Below are 19,341 nucleotides of genomic sequence, written 5' to 3'. Positions count from 1 at the left end.
CCTAATAAAAACATGCGCATGCATGTGGATATGTAATAATATCCAGGTGTACACCCTCAGGGTCAAGTTAGTATGGGTGCAAAATATCAGGTTTCTAGGTTCTTTCCTCTTGGAGCTATGGTGGTCATATTCTTTTCTATATGGTTTTTCGATAGCTTGCCTAATAAAAACATGCGCATGCATGTGGATATGTAATAATATCCAGGTGTACACCCTCAGGGTCAAGTTAGTATGGGTGCAAAATATCAGGTTTCTAGGTTCTTTCCTCTTGGAGCTATGGTGTTCACATATTCTTTTCTATGTGGTTTTTCGCTAGCTTGCCTAATAAAAAGATGCGCATGCATGTGGATATGTAATAATATCCAGGTGTACACCCTCAGGGTCAACTTAGTATGGGTGCAAAAGTTCAAGTTTCTAGGTTCTTTCCTCTTGGACTTATGGCGGTCACACACAGACACACCTCTTTTATTATTATACATACATATACACATACAAATTCTGTTCCTTTAACCTTTTTTTTTTCAATTCGCCATAATCTTACATTTAGATATCGCTCAGAAACAAAACGATATCTCGTGAGTATACGATTTTACAGTCTGCCACCAGGAAGCGCCAATAGCAAATTTCTTTAAATCACCAAACAGCTTTACGTAATTTAGAACAAGTAAATTTCAGCTTAAAGGAAAGGTTGTTATTCTAAGTGAAAATGGTACAGAAATCAATATAACAAAAATATTTTTATAGGCATAGGTTGAAAGTGAACTAGAATATTATATATCAAAATACAAAAAGTCAATCCGATACTCAGTATGAGAAATTCGTAACGAAACATAAATGCTCCTACAAAAATTAGTTTGTTTACTTAAACTATTTGGAACCTTGATGCTTAAAATGTTCCCACAAAGGGGCGATAAATGCGTGACTGGAATCGCACAATCCAGTACTTACGGTTGATAAAATGTAGTTTTACAAATAACGAAGCATGAATAATTCTGAACGTTTTTGGTTAAGCTTCGGAAAAAAATACAAGTTTCATGTGCCTTTCGCCATTCTGTAATAACAAAACAATTGGTTTACACATTATATGTAAAAAACAAAAAATGTACACTTTATAAAAAAGCGGTTAAAATGTAACTATTTCGGATAATGTCCGAATAAAGCTACACGCAGGGTATCTTTGCTAGTCGTCCCTAATTTTGAACTGATAGGCTAGAGACAAAGTAGCTAGTCAATAGCCTTCATCGCTAACTCATTGGCTACTCTTATCGGACAGTGGGATTTGATTATCAAACTTATAACGAACTTACAACCACAGAGTGCGGAGAGCGGTTTTTTTTTTCGGCAATAGGCCGCTAACAATGGATCCTCGGTTTCACAGTCCGGCAGGCTAACCACTTGGCCATCCTCAACCGCTTCTAAAGTTCATCTTATGAACAATGAGAACCTAATGGTTTTAATAAAATTTTATTCTGAACAAAATATAATTTTGGTCCTTCCGCAGTATTCTGGAAATACCACACATTATATTGGAAAGATAAAAACTCAAGGTTATACATTTACGCAGTAAAGAAGGATGTTTAGAAAGAACTAATTTGACTATCACTATACAACTAGAATGCAAAAATATGAGGCCATTATTATATGTTTTACATATTTTTTAGAACATCCCAGAAAAAGAAGAAATTACAGAATTTACCATAGAGCAACAAATTTATACAGGTATATGTTACTTATTCTATGCAAGCTCTGACGTATCAGTTACTGTATATGTGTATGCACACACACACACAGTGGTTGTCAAGTCATTATTCCCTTAGTGCTATACATAATAAATGACGAAGCTAACACGCAATATTTATTGCACACATTTAAAATGAAAAGAAACAAGGTCTAATGGCAGTTTGTTGTCATGGAAACGTTAAAAATATACAACACTTCACAGAATGTAGGAAAAAGAACGGTTGATAACAAAAGTGGTTAAAGAATTACTACAAAACTACTAATTTCAATATCATAATTTTTCTACCCAAATATACTGAGTATAGGTTATAACTGTGTGTAGTCACACCTAAAGCTACAATCAAAAATGTTTACTCAGAGAGAAATAACTAAAACAATAACTGCGAAACGATTGTAAGATTACAGGAGAGTCGCCCAAAACATTCTGGACTTAGGCCTCAATAAGCAACTTCTACTCAAAATAATTCAAACATAACTGCAATACTCTAAATAAAGTAGGAACACCACAGCTTTAATAGTGCACAATAATTCATTTTAAAAACGGCATCAGTCTCTGAATATTTCGGCAGTTCGTACTTCCCCACTATGATCAGCAGGGTTAAAAATGACAAAGTTCATCCACCTCCACACAGACAATACATACATTGATAAAATTGTCAGCATAAATTATCATAGAAAACCTTAACTTGTGGCGCCACCAACATTATAAAATCTATTTATATATTACCTGGACAAGAGTCCTTAGTCAAAATAACACTTATATTTTTTTAAATTTCTAACGACTCTAATGATACTTAATTCATCATAATAAATCTGTTCAATAAGCTTAAAATTTTACCAATCAATAGAGCGAGCTAAGTTTGCCATATGTACGGCTACTGTAGCTTCATTAAGTTTGCCATATGTACGGCTACTGCAGGTTCATTAAGTTTGCCATATATACGGCTACTGCAACTTTCATAAAGTTTGCCATAGGTACGGCTACTGCAGCTTCATTAAGTTTGCCATATGTACGGCTACTGCAGCTTTCATAAAGTTTGCCATATGTACGGCTACTGCAGCTTTCATTAGGTTTGCCATATTGTACGGCTACTGCAGCTTCATTAAGTTTGTCGTATGTACGGCTACTGCAGCTTCATTAGGTTTGTCGTATGTACGGCAACTGCAGCTTCATTAATTGTAGTTTTTTTAACCTAAATTTTAAATTTCTATATGTCTGTCTCATATAAACTGTGCCACAATTACATGGAATATTATATTTATGAATCACCCCGTTCTTTTATTAATCCATTGATAAAAGTAATTAACTTAAAACGAGGAAAATAGTTTACTTGATAATCTGCACGTTTTTTTAAAAATACTTCCTATCTGTGTTGAACAGACTGAAATTAATAACAAGTGTATCCTTTTAGCGGAATTACTTTTTACTTTTAACAAACTACGTTATGACACTGTTAATTGATTAACACTTATTAATGGCTCTATCTATAATATTTGGATTAAAACGTCCATCAATGGCCAAATATTTAAAAAAGCAATTCTAGCATTTTGATGAGCACAAATATTTATAGCTCTATACACAAAAGTGGAAATGTAAGAATATTTTGTGACAAAGGGATAAAAGACCTGTACTGTGTGACAATAGTTTGTTTGTTTGTTTTGAATTTCGCGCAAAGCTATACGAAGGCTATCTGCGCCAGCCGTCCCTAATTTAGCAGTGTAAGACTAGAGGAAAGGCAGCTAGTCATCACCACCCACAGCCAACTCTTGAGCTACTCTTTTACCAACGAATAGTGGGATTGACTGTTACATTATAACGCCCCCAGATTGCGAGTCGAGCGCCCTATCCACCTGGCCATGCCGGGCATGTGTGACAACAGAGAACAGTTTTTTATATACCTTGTGCCGTTTTTAAATAAATTATTGTACACTTTTATGGTTGTGGTGTTTTTGTTCATTTGACTTGTACACAAGTAGCGTCTTTTACCACATTTAATATATTATAGATACATGTGAAACACATCCCGGTACTGTCCTGTGGTCAGCGACGCAAGACAAATTGTCACTAACAGCTTTGACAAAAACATTTATAAAAAAGCCACTTCACACTGTCAACTTCTCTCTAACGAACGGTCTATTTATTTTGATGACGAGAAACTCACGTTGAGACTAATAATGCTTGGAGACGGCTTGAATGGGTAATGAAGAAAAACTTTAATATAAGTTTAACATAACAGCAAATGTACAACGTTTCGATGACAAAACCTTGTCGTTATGTTAAACTCATATTAAAGTTTTTCTTCATTACCCATTCAAGCCGTCCCCAAGCATTACTGATCTATTTATATTACTTGACATTAACTACCGAAACTCGCGTTAACGTTTTGGTGCGGATTGTTTGTTTGTTATGGATTTCGCGCAAAGTTACAAGAGGGCTATCTGCGCTAGCCGTCCCTAATTTTGCATTGTCAGACTAGAGGGGAGGCAGCTAGTCATCACCACCCACCGCCAACTCTTGGGCTACTCTTTTTTACCAACGAATAGTGGGATTGACCGTCATATTATAACGCCCTCACGGTTGAAGGGGCGAGCATGTTTGGTGTGACGGCGATTCGAACCCGCGACCCACAGATTGCGAGTCGAGCACCCTAACCATCTGGCCATTGGTGCGGAAACTACCAAAAAAAGTAACGCCTTTAATTAAATGCGAAAGCAAAAGTATTGACTTGCGCCTTTTATATATAAAAAAAGACATTATAAGAAGACTTAAAATAGAAGTCGACACAAGTACTCATCGGGTATTTAATTATCCAATCCAAAACGGGTCTCTTTTTACTACGGTGTGTCAGTTATTAATCTAAGGATTTAAAGAAACTGTGAAAAGTATGACAACAATGCAGTTATAAGCGAGGATCTCTGGCCGGAGTAATAAAGACGAGGTTTAAATAAGCTCTTCGTCAACAAAGGAGCTTCTAAACTGATGAAGTATCGGGATATTACAGAAAATAATAACATATAGTGACTGGTATATCATCAAAATAATATAATGCACCTAGAATATTAATATTTGTGATAACTTTAATGTATATATATTATTATGACTGCCAGAAAATGACTCGGTTTTCCGCGTATTTTTCCCAGCGGATACTAATTTAAAAGGTGCATCTTCTGTTAATGCCGTTAGAGCTGTTCTAGTAGTACGAATCACAATCCCTGATCTTTGATTTATGTTCTTACAAAAATAAGTGGTCACCAGGGGCTCGTACGGACTTGAAGGTGTAGTCCAAATTTATTAAGATGTGCTAAACAAATTCAACGAAATTTAACATGTGGTGATATTTCACTGTAAAGAGCTCAAGGGCCGTTAGGAGTACATACTGTATACAATTTACTGTAGCTAAGTTACAGTTTATATGACCTATAAGAATGAAGCACAGGCGCCAACTAGGTAATGGAAAGCGGTTGCGGTCCTAGCCCTCGTGGAAAAATGCAATATCTATATTATTAATTTTCACTGTAAGATGTATTCAGTGGTGTAGAATTGGTGGAAAGGTCCAAAACTTTAAATTGATGTGTATTTGTTTATATTTGGTCAACGATACGCGCTTTGAAACAGTCTCAGTCGTTACGCATACTACCCCTCTCGGGAAACGTGAAAGTTGGCGCTTATAATACTGTTACGACAGCGGAAGTCACGTGACTGTGGAAGCATGAGCGCTGGAGTTTCTAGAAGGATCATGACTGTTCCTGGCAACTCTAGTCTTTTCTAGGCGCCCTCTGTTTTATTATATAAGCCCGGCAAATAAAGCGGAAATAATAATTGCATATAGAGAGATAGAGAGACAGATAATTGAGTCAAGTGAGCGGTAGTGATCGTAAGTAAAGTGCGTGAATCGTTGTGAATTATAGCGTGTGTTTAAGTTAAAGTTACTGTGGAAATTAAGTGTATTGCAAAGTTGTATTGAGAAAGAATAAACTAGTTTTATTTAAGAAAGAATACTTGTATCGCTGAAGTTCTTCGGAAAGAATTTTTACGGGAAATTAACAAACGGCCAGAGACGTAACAATATAAAGTACACAATGTAGATAATTATACATATGGTTGTAAAAGCAATTACGAAGTGATTTAGAACATTAGAAATATAAGCATTTATTCACAAAGAATTAGAAGTATTTTTAATTATCATTATTAAACATACATAAGTTAGGGTTATTGATGAAGCTTACGGACAGCGTTATGTGATGTTCTGCTAATGAGACGTTTGAGTTTGCTTTTGAGGTAGTAGCCTGGCCAGTCTGAGTTTAATGTCAGACAGAGCAACTGGGAGTGACAATTCAATTTTCAATCTTTTCCTATTTTTAGCAGTTTAATGTTGAATGTCATATAAAATTAACTTACGCTTTAGTGTCAGATATTAATAAAAGGTAAACATACAAAACGATCAAGCTATGCAGTGACTGATGTCCTACTTTATTAACACAGTATGATGTATTATTTTACAGCAGTTTTGTGTAATAATGTAATCTTATAGTGTTGAAGATTCTCGTAATTCCTGGTAAAAAAAAAACTGACTAGTTAACCTACAGACTTTAGTAATGAACCTGTCAGTTAACCTAAATAACTTTGTAATTAACCTGTTTAAAAAAACTGATTCAACCTCGCGAAAACAAGTAGTACACCTATTGAATTTCATATTTATTTGTCTACAAGAGTTGATCAGTCAGAGAACCAATAATGGCAAAACCAAGTTAACACTTACGATACTGGTGTTTCTTAGTATGTACACATTTTAACGGTGCTATGAGTTTAAGAAAATCTACAAACAGTTTGAAAACGTAAGTAGGAATTTGTATTACGCCTAAGTGTTGTCAAAAAAATGCTCAAACGCACGTGAAATAGTTATGTGTGTGTGTGTGTGTGTGTGTGAAGACACAAACATGCAACAAGTATACAGACTCTTAAGGCACACTGGTTACAAAACTTCTTACCCGCTGTCGAGGCCAAATAAAGATAAAAACGAATAATTTACATCAATAATATCCTAAGAAAAGACAAAGTATAACAGACTTGGGACTCGTATCACGTCCACGTACACCTGGCATGTCTCCAGAGTCACTTCCCTGCTGGAGGTCATGCAGCCGCCGCTATTCCTGTATTGGGAGGCTTAATAAACACTGTGCGATATTATATGTAACTAGCCCTTCCAGTTTTAAGGAGGAGTTAAGCACAGGCACATCTGTGTGATTTCAGATATTGATACATATGCGAATGAGTAAAACAGAGTAGTTACTCAACTTGTTAGACAGCTGTGAATTTGATCAAGTATGGTGAACAATAAAACAGTGCTTCTCAGAATCAGGGTGAATGAGAATGACGGGATGAATGAGTATTATCAATTATACAACACATTTAGAGCAAAAAAAAAGTCATTAGTTTTTATTATTATTTATTCTAGTTGTAGTTTGACGAATACATTTATATTGTGTTTATTATATGTTGTATTCATTCTAGTGGTAGTTTCATGTATATTTAAGTCATAATAAAGAATTTTGCATTTTAAGATAGTACTATTTTTTGTCTTTTTTCAAACTGGGGTGAGTGAATTGTTGCGAAAAACTTATAGGGGTGAATGATATTGTGAAAGGTTGAGAAACACTGAATAAAGCACATTTTCACAGACTAGATATCCCCTTTTGTATTTGGTATTTTCAACCTGAACGACGCATTATGCGAAACATGAACTAAACGGCCAGGTCAGAGACTCCAAGATTTCTTTATCTGGCTCTAACTTTGAACTGCTGACCAGAGGAATGGCAACCAGTCAGCAGCATCCGCTGCCTATTACTATATATTAATTTACGTTGTGTTTGTCTGTAAACTTCTCCCATACTTTTGGAACTAGCAGGACCAAAATTGACAGTTCTGATTTGGGGCGGCCCAGGGATGTCCTTTATTCACATTGCATAGGTCTCCTACCAAGGAGGAATAAAACGTGCTCAAAAGGTTTTCAGGGTTGTTGAACCCGAATCTGATATTTGATTTTGTGTTCTTGGCCTCCCTCAGGATCCTATTGGAGCTATGTTCGAGATTGTGTTCAAACCCTCACTCATAAGCTAGCGAGACCAAATGTGGCACACGTGCTCATGTACCACAAGCAGGCAAACATTCTTAATAATGATGATTTTTGGGTATGGACCCCCCTACCTCCTTTGAGTAGCTATAGAAGCAGTTGGGGATATTGGGGTAGCTTGATTGGTATATTGGGGACTTTGTGAATCAAACGAAAACCTATGAACTCCAAAGCAGATTGTGGATATGTTATGTTAATTTTTCATAACACAGAAACCCAAAAGTATGGAACTTGTTAAATGGCATATCTTAGACTCAAGGTTTGAACCTTTTGTCCACAGCCCACCACTAGACCACAACGTTCATATATCCCCTGTGAAAACAGAAATATAACACTAAAAGTGTGTATGGAAGTACAGCTGTTACAGAATATGATAGATTTAGTGAATAAATAAGTAGCGTTCTTTAAAAACTAGACATGTCTTGATACAAATGGGTATGCTTTCTCTCATAATAGTCTTTCTATTATTACAGATAAGTTATGAAAGATTAATGTAAAGAATTAGATATTTAAAGTTTTAGCACTGACTACATCACTAGACTAGAAAACATGTGCAACGTATATATCTTTTAGCTCTTTTTAATAATTCCATAAACGTAAATTAAATAAACACTAAATTTTACTGCTGGTTACAGTTTATAGGCTTGTAAGTAGTAACAACAAAAAATACACAAATAGCTCTATTACTGAAGAAGTATATAATAGGAACATTACTAGAAGGATATTGAAAGAAGAAAAAACAATTGTATAAACAAAGAGATAAAAGTAAAAACTTTTCTTTTGTCAATTATGTAACATCCAAACAGAGACTATGAGCAAACAGGCTTACCTGGCTCCAGGCTTTGGAAGGACAAGCTGAGCCAGAACCTCTGACAACTGGGGCCTAATTGTTGCATGAATGAACAGAAAACAATTTTTTAATTTGCCCTTTTTTCTTGTTTCACAATGAACATAGCTTCCCTTGTTTATTTGTAACTCATTATGCATTGTGTGAAAAAATTCTAATGAATAACATTTATAATCATTAATTTAAATATATATAGTACAACTTTAAGAAAAACAGAGAAAAAAACAACTTGCATTTTAGAAATTTTTAACAATAGAAAAATATTACTATATACTAGTGAATATTCAATCTTATCATTATTCTTTCACATCATGTGCATAACCCACAAGAATTCAATAACACAATCCTACTAAGAAAGATAAATTTAAATGGTAATGTGTTCTTAATTGGTCTTAGAAGTTACAAGTAATTTATTAAAAAAGTGACAAAAATAAGATTGAACCCTTTATCTTCTGATACTGTACTTTTCACAGTATTTTCCTCTGTGTTGTACAAGGGAGGCTAGGCAACTAAATAGTGCACCTTAATGATTTCTTTCGTAATGTGATCAATAGATAAACACAACTAAAACTCAAACACTACAAGTAATGTTGGCGATTTATTGCAGAGTTTAGATGCTCACACTTCTTTAGGATACATAAAAAGATTCTTATGACCCATTAGTACAGAAGCCTTTTCAACAACTGTGAAGGTTAAGAGTAACATACCTTGGTATATAATTCACCTTCTACTTCTGCATGAATACAAGTTTTAATAGTTTAAGATTGGATAGTATGGTAAAGTTACATAAACTAACAACACAACTGTTTCCACTTCTCAATAACCTTTAATATAAATTTGAACACAGTTTGTCATCTAAGGCTATTACAAGCAGTTTTTAATCCAGTTTTTCACTGGAATGATGTGGGGCAGACCACCCATTGGATAGCTCTCTCCCCCCATATGAAATATTAGGATTTGGTCTTTTAAGATTATTAAATTTTCCTTGCATTGTGATTCTCACTGAAATGAAAGTGTTTATTTTTTCTAACCCCTTTTTCACCCTCGATCCCCAAATAGAAAGATCCAAGAAATGCCACTAATACACATGCTGTAGTTGTTAACAATAAACCAAAGTGTTGTATGCATTCATGACAAAGACTTTCTCCACTTTTAAATATACTTTCACTTGGAGTAAAATGTTAATATACAAAAAAAGATATGACTTTATGTCAAATGCTTTACAATAACTAGATGTTTGAAGATCTATCAATGCACAGGTCATATGTTAAGAAAGCAGCAGATTCATTTTTAGACAGCAAAGGATTTCAAAATGGTTCATACATTTTGTTTTACAGAAACATTAAAAGTGCCTGTATTAAGGTATGTTCTGTTGCCCTATTCTTCAAACTGTTTGAAGAAATATGTAATATAGGAAATATGAAATAATATCAACCATGTTTTAAATTGCTTACAATAACTAACAGATCAATGTCTTACATTATGCTTCTATAGAGGTGTGGAATTTTTGAAATATCTATGAAGAATTGTCCCATAAAAGGCATGCAAGAATATAACTTTTAGGTACTTGCCTTTATTTAACAGTTAACACATTCAATGCAAGGCTCTTTGTAACTCAATTGTGTTGAGAATGGCATATATCGCATTTTGCTTATCATATATACAGTTTTTGAGGTACCAGTGGAAGTCCCAAATAGCACTGCGGGAATACTGTCTACCCAGTTTAGCCTCAATTTCATTAGCTTCACATGCTTCAAAAAAGCCAACAGCATCCTACATATTTACTGTCTGCAGCCTAAAGTGTTTAGTATATCTCCCTTCCTCCAACCTTTCCTGTTACTATCTAGATCTCCCAGTAATACCACTCCAATGGCTTTAAAAAGATCTTCATAGTAACAAAGTTTTATAAAGGGAAGGTAATACAACTACATTATTCTACCTGTTTAAGATATTAAAATGTTCAAATAAGCAATTCTAATTATTTATATGCCCACTAATATATTTAAAAAATAATTTCATTTATTTCATTATATTGCAATTTATGTAAATACTTTTTATATTTATTATAAAATCATTTAAAGTATTTAGTTAAGGTTCTCTGATAAAATTTTTTACAATATCTAAGAATTTGTGAATGTATAATACTTTGTGTTGGAACATTACTATCTGGTGAGGGAAGTCCATACACTTGAAATGTGAAGTTGTTTCTTTTCTCATAAATGTTAATGTTATTACAATTATTAATTGTCTTCATATCAAAGTCTAAATAATGTACTTCAGTGTCTGATATGGAAGTATTTTTGATGCAGGGTAAATGTTACCATTAAAATTACTGGATTATTAATACTGATTAAATCATCAATATATCTGTATATCAAGAAAATAAATCTGGATTTGTAAAATTATTCATATATTTATTTTCATAGTAATAAAGATATAAATTAGTAACACAACTTGAATAATTTGCTCCTATTGGTATACCCACTATTTGCTTATTATTTTGTGTTTAATACTATTACTGGTAAAAGTTAGATTTTTTACTTTTATAGGCAGACCAAATAAATTGATCTGTTAATGAATTTAACATCAATACCAAATCATTAAATGGTGTAGTTGTAAATAATGTACTGAAATCTTATGTCTGAATTGTACCTGCTAATTGCATTTAAGTTTCTTGAGTTTTTAAGATAGGTTCATTATTTTTAATTATCCAAAAATTATGTTTATTTGTGCTGTATCTTAACAAATAACTGGTTCATTAATTTGCTTAATAACACCACAAGTTGTTTCAGAATAGTTTTTACTGAATAAAAATAAAATGAAATGTGATAAAAGATTTATGTAATTTAAGTATTGCATACAGATAATAGTAATTTTAAATACGAAGTTGACTTAACATCAGATATTGTAGCAGCTTTTGACAAATTGTTAATAAATATCCTCTTTAAGCTTACTTTGTAATTTAAAAGTTTGTGTGCTATTTATTTGTACGGATTTAGACAATAAGATTTATATACTTGCTAACCTTCATAGTTATTTCTACAAAAATATACATAAACTAAATGATTAAAAGTTAAAAGCATTAACGAAAATCTGTATTTAAATTTAATTTTCAAAATAACCACGCTAAACATTTAATTTCTATTATAAAATTTAGGCTTAACGTAAATAATTTGAATGATATAATTAAAGAATTACCAATAAGAAAACCATCATATATAGTAATGAATAAATATAAAGTTTTTAATGATTTACAAATTTCTAAAGTTTTTCATGATTCTTTAATAGAAAATAATTAAAACATATTATTGGTTTCAAACATAAAATCCCAATAGGACCACTTTTTTTAATTATAAGTACTTTATAAATAACTTAGATCTAACTAATGTACACAAGTTATCATGTGATTGTTACTCACTGATTGGCAGAATCTAAAAAAAATTGACATTTTAAATTCTATAAAGAAAAACATGGATGATTATTTTCTGAAACTTAATTATTCTACACATTACCCTTCAAATTGGTTTTAAGAATAGACATATTATGTGATTAATAAATGATAAATTAGCTTTTATTAATTTAAATAAATATCCAGTAATTTAACATTTTTTCAACTGAAAACTAAAATCCATAAATTACAGGAGAAATATATTATTATTCCTATCAATAAAGCCAGTTGTAATTTTGGCTTTATCTGAAGCAGTTTTTATGCAAATATTGTAATCAATGAAATAAATACCACACAAACTTTTAAACTGTAAAATAAGTTTAAAGAGGATATTATGAACAAGTTCTTGAAAGCTGCTGAAAATCTGATGTTAATTCAAATCCATGTTAGAATTACTGTATCATACACAATACCAAAGTTACATAAATCTTCCATCAAATTTCTTTTTATTTACAGTTCAGTAAAAACTATACTGAAACAACCTGTGGCTTTATTAAGCAAATTACTGAATCAGTTATTTGTTAAGATACAATAAAATATAAGTACAACTTTTGGATAATTAAAAACAAGTACCTACCTTAAAACCCCAGAAAACTGAAATAAATACAATTAGTAGATAAATTCAAACATAAGATTTCACTACATATCTTACAAATAAACCACTTAATGATTTGGTATTAGTGATAAATTTGTTATAGATCAATTTATTGTTGTACTGTAAAAGTAGAAAATCAAACTTTACCACAAATAGTATTAAACATATTTAGTTTTTGTTTATATAATAATTATTTTTATTTTGATAAACACATTTTTAAGCAAATGGTGGATATACCAATGGGAGCTAATTATTCAAGTTGTGTCACTAATTTATATCTTTATTATTATGAAAATAAATTTATGAATCATTTTACAAATCCATATTTATTTTCCTTGATATACAGATGTATTGATGATCTAAGGAGTATTAATAATCCAGTAATTTTAATGGTAACATTTACCCTGCATCAAAAATACTTCCATATCAGACACTGAAGTACATTATTTAGACTTTGATATTAAGACAATTAATAATTGTAATAACATTAACATTTATGAGAAAAGAAACAATTTCACATTTCAAGTGCATAGACTTCCCTCACCAGATAGTAATGTTCCAACACATACTTTACAAAGTATTATGCATTTACAAATTCTTAGCTATTGTAAAATTTTTTATGGTTTTGATCAGAGAACTTTAACTAAATATTTTAAATTATTTTATAACAAATAAAAAGTATTCACACAAATTTCAAAATAAAGTTATCATTTTCTTAAATTGAAAATATATTTCCAATAATACTTACCTCCTCTCACACTGCCAGGGTTTCTTCCTTTGCCCATCTAAGCATTGGTCTGATTTTTCTCACTTTTTCCAGGCTTTTATACCCCACTCAATTGCCCTTAGCAATATTTATCTTATGATACTCTTTGCCTATGTCAATGTGCCCTTTATCCTGGTACTGTATATAAGCACCTCAATCAGTTAATGTTATCACTTTTACAAGACTGACTCAATCCCAGTCCCTAACAGCAGCTCTTAGTGGGGAAGAAAGGTTGAGTGGAGGTAAGTATTATTGGAAATACATTTTCAATTTAGGAACTTCCTAAACATACTTACCTCTGTTCTCACTTATAGCTAGAATCCCACAATGTGAAGGTGGAGGGGCCGGTGAGGGAATTATCCATACAGAAAGCATCTGCATAAATCACGGGTGCGTCAATAGAAGATTGGCACCCTAGTGATGGAACTGCACTACATCCAAAATAGGTATTCTCTTCACCCACAACTAACTTCCTGTATCGTGGGTGAAATTTTAAATGAGTTATCATCATTGCAGGCTATGTTCGAATGAGATAGCTGAGGTTCCACTACATTGTTTATTATATATATATATATATATATATAGACACACACACACACACACACATATAAGTGGATCCAAACCCGTAGCCATAGTGATGCATTCCAACTCATTGGAATCATGACAAGAAAGAAAGCAACACTTCTCCTCAACCTGAAGAAGTACAAAAGGTAACACCCTGGGCTTGGAATGATAGGATTATATATATACATGCCTTACTCAGCCAAAGGAAACAAAACCCATCCGGCCTGGAATTATGAACACTCATCCTCACTCCCCAACCATGTGAGAAAGGTACATCCCACTTGCCCATGGAATTATGGGGAGGATGGAATAACTGTGCTCAACCAAGGATCTAGGGTGGAACCATTCTACATTCTAAATTATGAGGAGACAGTGACCCTCTTCCATGAACCATGTACTGAACCAACACTGATCACAAAGAAGGGCCATGCACACCTTAACCGGATAGCTGAGCATCAAATCTGAACCAGTATTACGAGTAGGCTCCTACATAGGCTGGTGCCACTCCTACTGACATCTAGAAAAAAAAAGAAGGGACCCAGGTAGGAGAGCCACCAACTTCGCCCTCTTCTCCAAATGTGGAGGAATTCACTTTAACGCTCTGGAGGAAAAGCCTCTGTCCACCACCTCAATGACTGGAAACTGGGTGTGGTAAGGACTCTCTAGCTCCACTAGTAGAATCTGGAGGGTAATGTGCATTGGGCAGTCCTGAAGAACATTGCTTTGGAAACAGTGCAACAGGTGAAACAAGTTCTCTAAATTTTTAAAAGCAAACCAACCTCAATTTATCCAGTCCAATGATCGGCAGGGATGGGCAGGATCCCCTTATGCTTTACTCATGATAGTCCATGAGTGGCAGTCCAGCATATTACATAATACCACCCAATCAGCCTCTAGGTGGTCTTATGGAACATCTCATTTCTACAGAGCCTCTTGCAACCTCTATAAAGTATATTGAATTAGTGACTGCTAGTGCAGAATTGTTTTGATAAAGGCACACCTGCCTGAGCAACACTCACCACAGAGTGGGATCTTGTGAAAATAAAGTCAGGGACCCTGAAATGTAGTAATGAAAATATTCACCTCTCCGTATAATCTTGCAGAAATGGAGAAAATAGCTACAGTGGGTAGGCAAAACCCCTCAGGTGAAGAGACTGCCAGATCCTGCAAATAATGAGAGATAAAAGTATTGGGGGAGATCTACATACCAGTATGCGCAATGACATCCAGCGGGCAATTCAACTGGGCTGCTAAGGACATATAAATGTGACAAATCTGATTAGATGCAACTCGCAGAACATTCCTCACCTTCAAAGAGAACCCAGAATAAAATGTTGTTGTATAGCATCACTAAAAGCATTAGTGCAGGCAACAAAACCTTCAAGACCCTCATTGAACATGACCACGATTGAAATCTGATCAGATATAGATATGAGAAATAGTGATCAGATGAAATGAGAATGAGAAAGTGGTCTGTGGACTACTAATGCAAATCACCCCAACCAGTGATGTCTGTAGTCAGCAGCCACGAAAAATAAACTTTCAGCATACAAGAGCCTGGTCACAAACAGGTGTTGTGAAAGAACATGTAATGTAGCCTTAAAATACCTGTTAGGTAACTGGAATGGTCATCTGAGACCAAGGATTCAAAGTGACTTCAGGAATCCGGAGAGGACTGGGGACTCAAAGAATAAGTAGTCATGATAATCAAACGGTGGTCAATAAAGCCAATGAGCCAGGTCAAAAAACGAGTTATGGTTAGCACTTCTGATTGAAATGGGTTCAACCTCCTCTCAATACATCATTGCCGATATGCATGTCATTTCCATTGAGCAATGTTCATCTTGGGACTAAGCAAAAACTGAGAAAGATACATGGCTACTCTAGAAATTAAACCCTGATGCTGTGCAAAAGACTGCAGAACCGCTATGTCTGCCTCAACAGAGATAGCCTAAGAAGAAATGGAAGAGGTGGTCACTCCAGAATGTATCACAGAAGCAGAAACCAGGGTGTAGCAGCCAATCTGTTTGGAATGAGACAACTGACCTGCTACTGCAGGCATCGCCCATGGAACATGGCAAGCTAGTAAGGTTACAAGATAGGAATGATCCTGAGAATGGAGATCCAAAATTTGAAAACAAGGAGCCCTGGACCAAGTGCCTCCTTGATGAGAAACACAAGACACCACCACGGAATTGTCAGAGTGAAGCCTGACAACTTCTTATGCTCTTGTCCCAAAGACACGAGGGATGCAAGTGATGCCCACATTCCCAGAAAAGAAAGAATCATCCATGCAGTGGAAGAAGGAGAGGTGAGTAACAGTTGGGTGACCTATTCCATAGCATTGAGCCAGATAGGAGACAGCTGAGCCCAACTGAGAGATGAGATGAAAAATAAAAAATACCCAGATTGATGACATATGGAATTAGAGCAAGAATAGAAGTCTCAGCCCTGAAAATGAAGCCTGCCTTGATTGTTTCTGAGAGTAGAATCAGGATGTGATGGTCTGACAACTGACAAGATGGTGCCAGCAGTAACCAGTCATCCATGTAATGGTGTGTGCACAGTGCAATGGAATGGAGGTGATAAGAAAAACTTGTACAATACAGTAGAACCCTTGTGAAGCTGATGCGAGTACAAAGGTAAAAACCCAGAACTGCAGTACCTGACCTTGTGCACAACAAATGCTGATAGTGGTGGGATTCCACCACTATGGCAATGTGCAGATAGGAGCCGACTACAACAAATTTGGACATCTACAATCTCAGTAAAAAAAGTTAACTCAAACTGAGGAGCCTTGGAGAATCTAGGCATTGATATGGATGAGAAAGATCAATGACTGAACACCAATCTCATGTCTGCAGGACCAACAACTGACAAGAATAAATCCTCTGAAGAACTAGCATGACTCTCTCACTATCTACAGACCAAACAAACTCTGACAGCCCTAGAACCAAGTTCCAAATATCAATGACCTGTGGGAGACAAGAACCCTTCAGGTCGGGTGGATAATAGTGGTGAAAATGTGAATTTAATGACTAATCATAACTCAAGAACATGCAGTGCTCCTGGATCCGTGGTTAAGAGTACCACACATCCAGAAATTCTTGGAGCCGACCCCCCACAGACCCTGGAGGTATACAATAATCACCGACGCCACTGGTGATCTTACTGACACGTGGAAACCTTGAATATAAACAATCTATTCTGGGTACCAATGTACTGAGGAGCTGATGTCGGTGTGTAAGGATCCACGAATAGAGGCAGAACTATGACCCCCCTGTAGGAGACAATGAAATTTTGGACTCCAACAACAACAGGGAGGAATGTAGAATCCAAAGATTGAACTAACATGCATGCTAACAATGGATCCAGCTTATCACCAATGAAGATGGTGATCCTGAGAGTCTTCCAATAAAGTAAAGTGAAAGGAAAACAAAATGTTGGACGATAGAGTTGTAAGTCCATAGACTTGTCCTGTCCCATGAGGGGACTATGATATATTCAGATTAACCACAAACTCCACCTCAGAAACCCACAATTCGAGGAGCAGATGTATTATTTGAGAGTCAGAAAATGCTTACACTTGGTGGTAGTAGGCAAAATCACAAAGTTCTGACAACATGTCAAGTAAGGCATAACTGCCCCTTCATGTAACTCAGAAGTACACCTTATTGCATTAACTACAATATCCGTGGATGGAGAGGAAACTAAAAATTTGCTCCCAGATATTTCAGTCATAAAGTAAGGTGCAGGCTCAAAAGAAACTGGGAAAAAGCCCAAAACATCATACTCTTGATGAATCAATAGAAGAAAACAGATCAGAGACAGTTTATCCTAAAGTGGCTTCCCATTTGTTTTTGATAGGTTATTTAAGAACTGTGTTGGTTACCATTGATTGAAACAACATTTTTCAGGTAAATTTGTTGTGACAGAGAAAAGCAATGTTGGGTCATCTGCTGCATCAACCACAAGAAGTCAAACCCTGGACCCCAGGGGTGCGAGTCCATAAGCTCACCACTGTCCCATAGGAGGACTGAAATGCCAACAGACTAAAAGAAGGCACAGGAAAAAGCAAATATAAATTATTTTCAGAATGTTGAGAATCACCCTCAATTAAAGCCTAAGAGTGCCCCAGAACCAAATACATCTCCATCTCACTACGACTAAGATCAATGACCCCCCCCTCCCCAATAGTCATGTGATGCTAGCTATCAGAGGTGGGACTGGAAAGACCCGATTTTCCTCCATGCCAAACATAATAATCCTGGAATTCATACCATAAACCAACTTGCCAATTGGAATAAAAAATTTTTTAATTCGTATTATGAAAATCAACTAGGAAACACAGATAACATTCAAAGTATCTCTGAACATTGTAATACTAGAAAATCCATTAGCAATGCTTTGTCAAGAAAAAGTGATAACATTATCTGAATGGGGTGCTTATATACAGTTCCAGGATAAAGGGTGCACTGATGTAGGCAGATAGTATCATGAGATAAATATTGCCAAGGGCAATTGAGTGTGGTATGAAAGACTGGAGCAAGCAAGAAAAATCAGACCAATGCTTAGTTGGGCAAAGGAAGATACCCTGGCAGTCGAGTAATAGCTATAAGTGATAGAGGAGGTAAGTATGTTTTTAAATTATAATATTTACAATTAAAAATTATTTTTTAAATGTATTAGTGGGCATATAGTACTTTAATATCTTTCTTACTAATTTTATTTTCTAAATGTAACAAGTGAGCAACCACCTTCCTATTTCTGGCTGCAAACAGCAAAAGGTGGTAAAGATGTGGGACATTGTGAGCTTCAGCACACACATCTGCTCCCTTATTTTCCTTTTTTTTTGAAGGATGCTGAGGCGAGTGGATTTGATGTTAAATCAGATAGATTTATCTGGTACCTCATAAATCTGGAGCACATTACATAATGATCCACATCATGATTTGTGTTCTAGTGTTGAATGTTAGTTTTGTGGCTACATTTTTTCTTCTCCACAAAATTGAATCTAACTATATATATACACAACAGTTTAAAGGTTTTTTGTTAATTTTTATTCATGTTATATATATTATTTCTAGAGCTGCCAGTCAAGCTTTACTGGGCTCCTACTTTCAATAAAAGCAATGTAACAATATTGTTATGTTCTTTAAACTATATTCTGCTGTACCGTACATCGGCCTTGCCGTAACAGCAGCACTATGGGCAATGTGCAGATTAGGAGCCGACTACAACAAACTTTTG

General features: G+C 34.8%; 1 protein-coding gene across 2 annotated transcripts in view; it reads right to left on the bottom strand.

Moving 5' to 3' along the window:
• Positions 1–19,341, bottom strand: part of LOC106459367 (WD repeat and SOCS box-containing protein 1-like) — a 45,417-nt gene that overhangs the window by 19,090 nt on the left and 6,986 nt on the right. For both annotated transcript variants that reach the window (XR_002610564.1, XM_022385840.1), the window contains exon 4: positions 8,701–8,754. Coding sequence is in view for 1 of the 2 variants with exons in the window: in XM_022385840.1 (XP_022241548.1) it covers positions 8,701–8,754 (54 nt within the window). In the remaining variant the exon portion in view is untranslated. The remainder of the gene's footprint in view (positions 1–8,700; positions 8,755–19,341) is intronic.

Source organism: Limulus polyphemus, unplaced genomic scaffold (genome assembly GCF_000517525.1).
Source record: "Limulus polyphemus unplaced genomic scaffold, Limulus_polyphemus-2.1.2 Scaffold598, whole genome shotgun sequence".
Taxonomy (NCBI): domain Eukaryota; kingdom Metazoa; phylum Arthropoda; class Merostomata; order Xiphosura; family Limulidae; genus Limulus; species Limulus polyphemus.
This window is presented reverse-complemented; position numbering and strand designations above follow the sequence as displayed.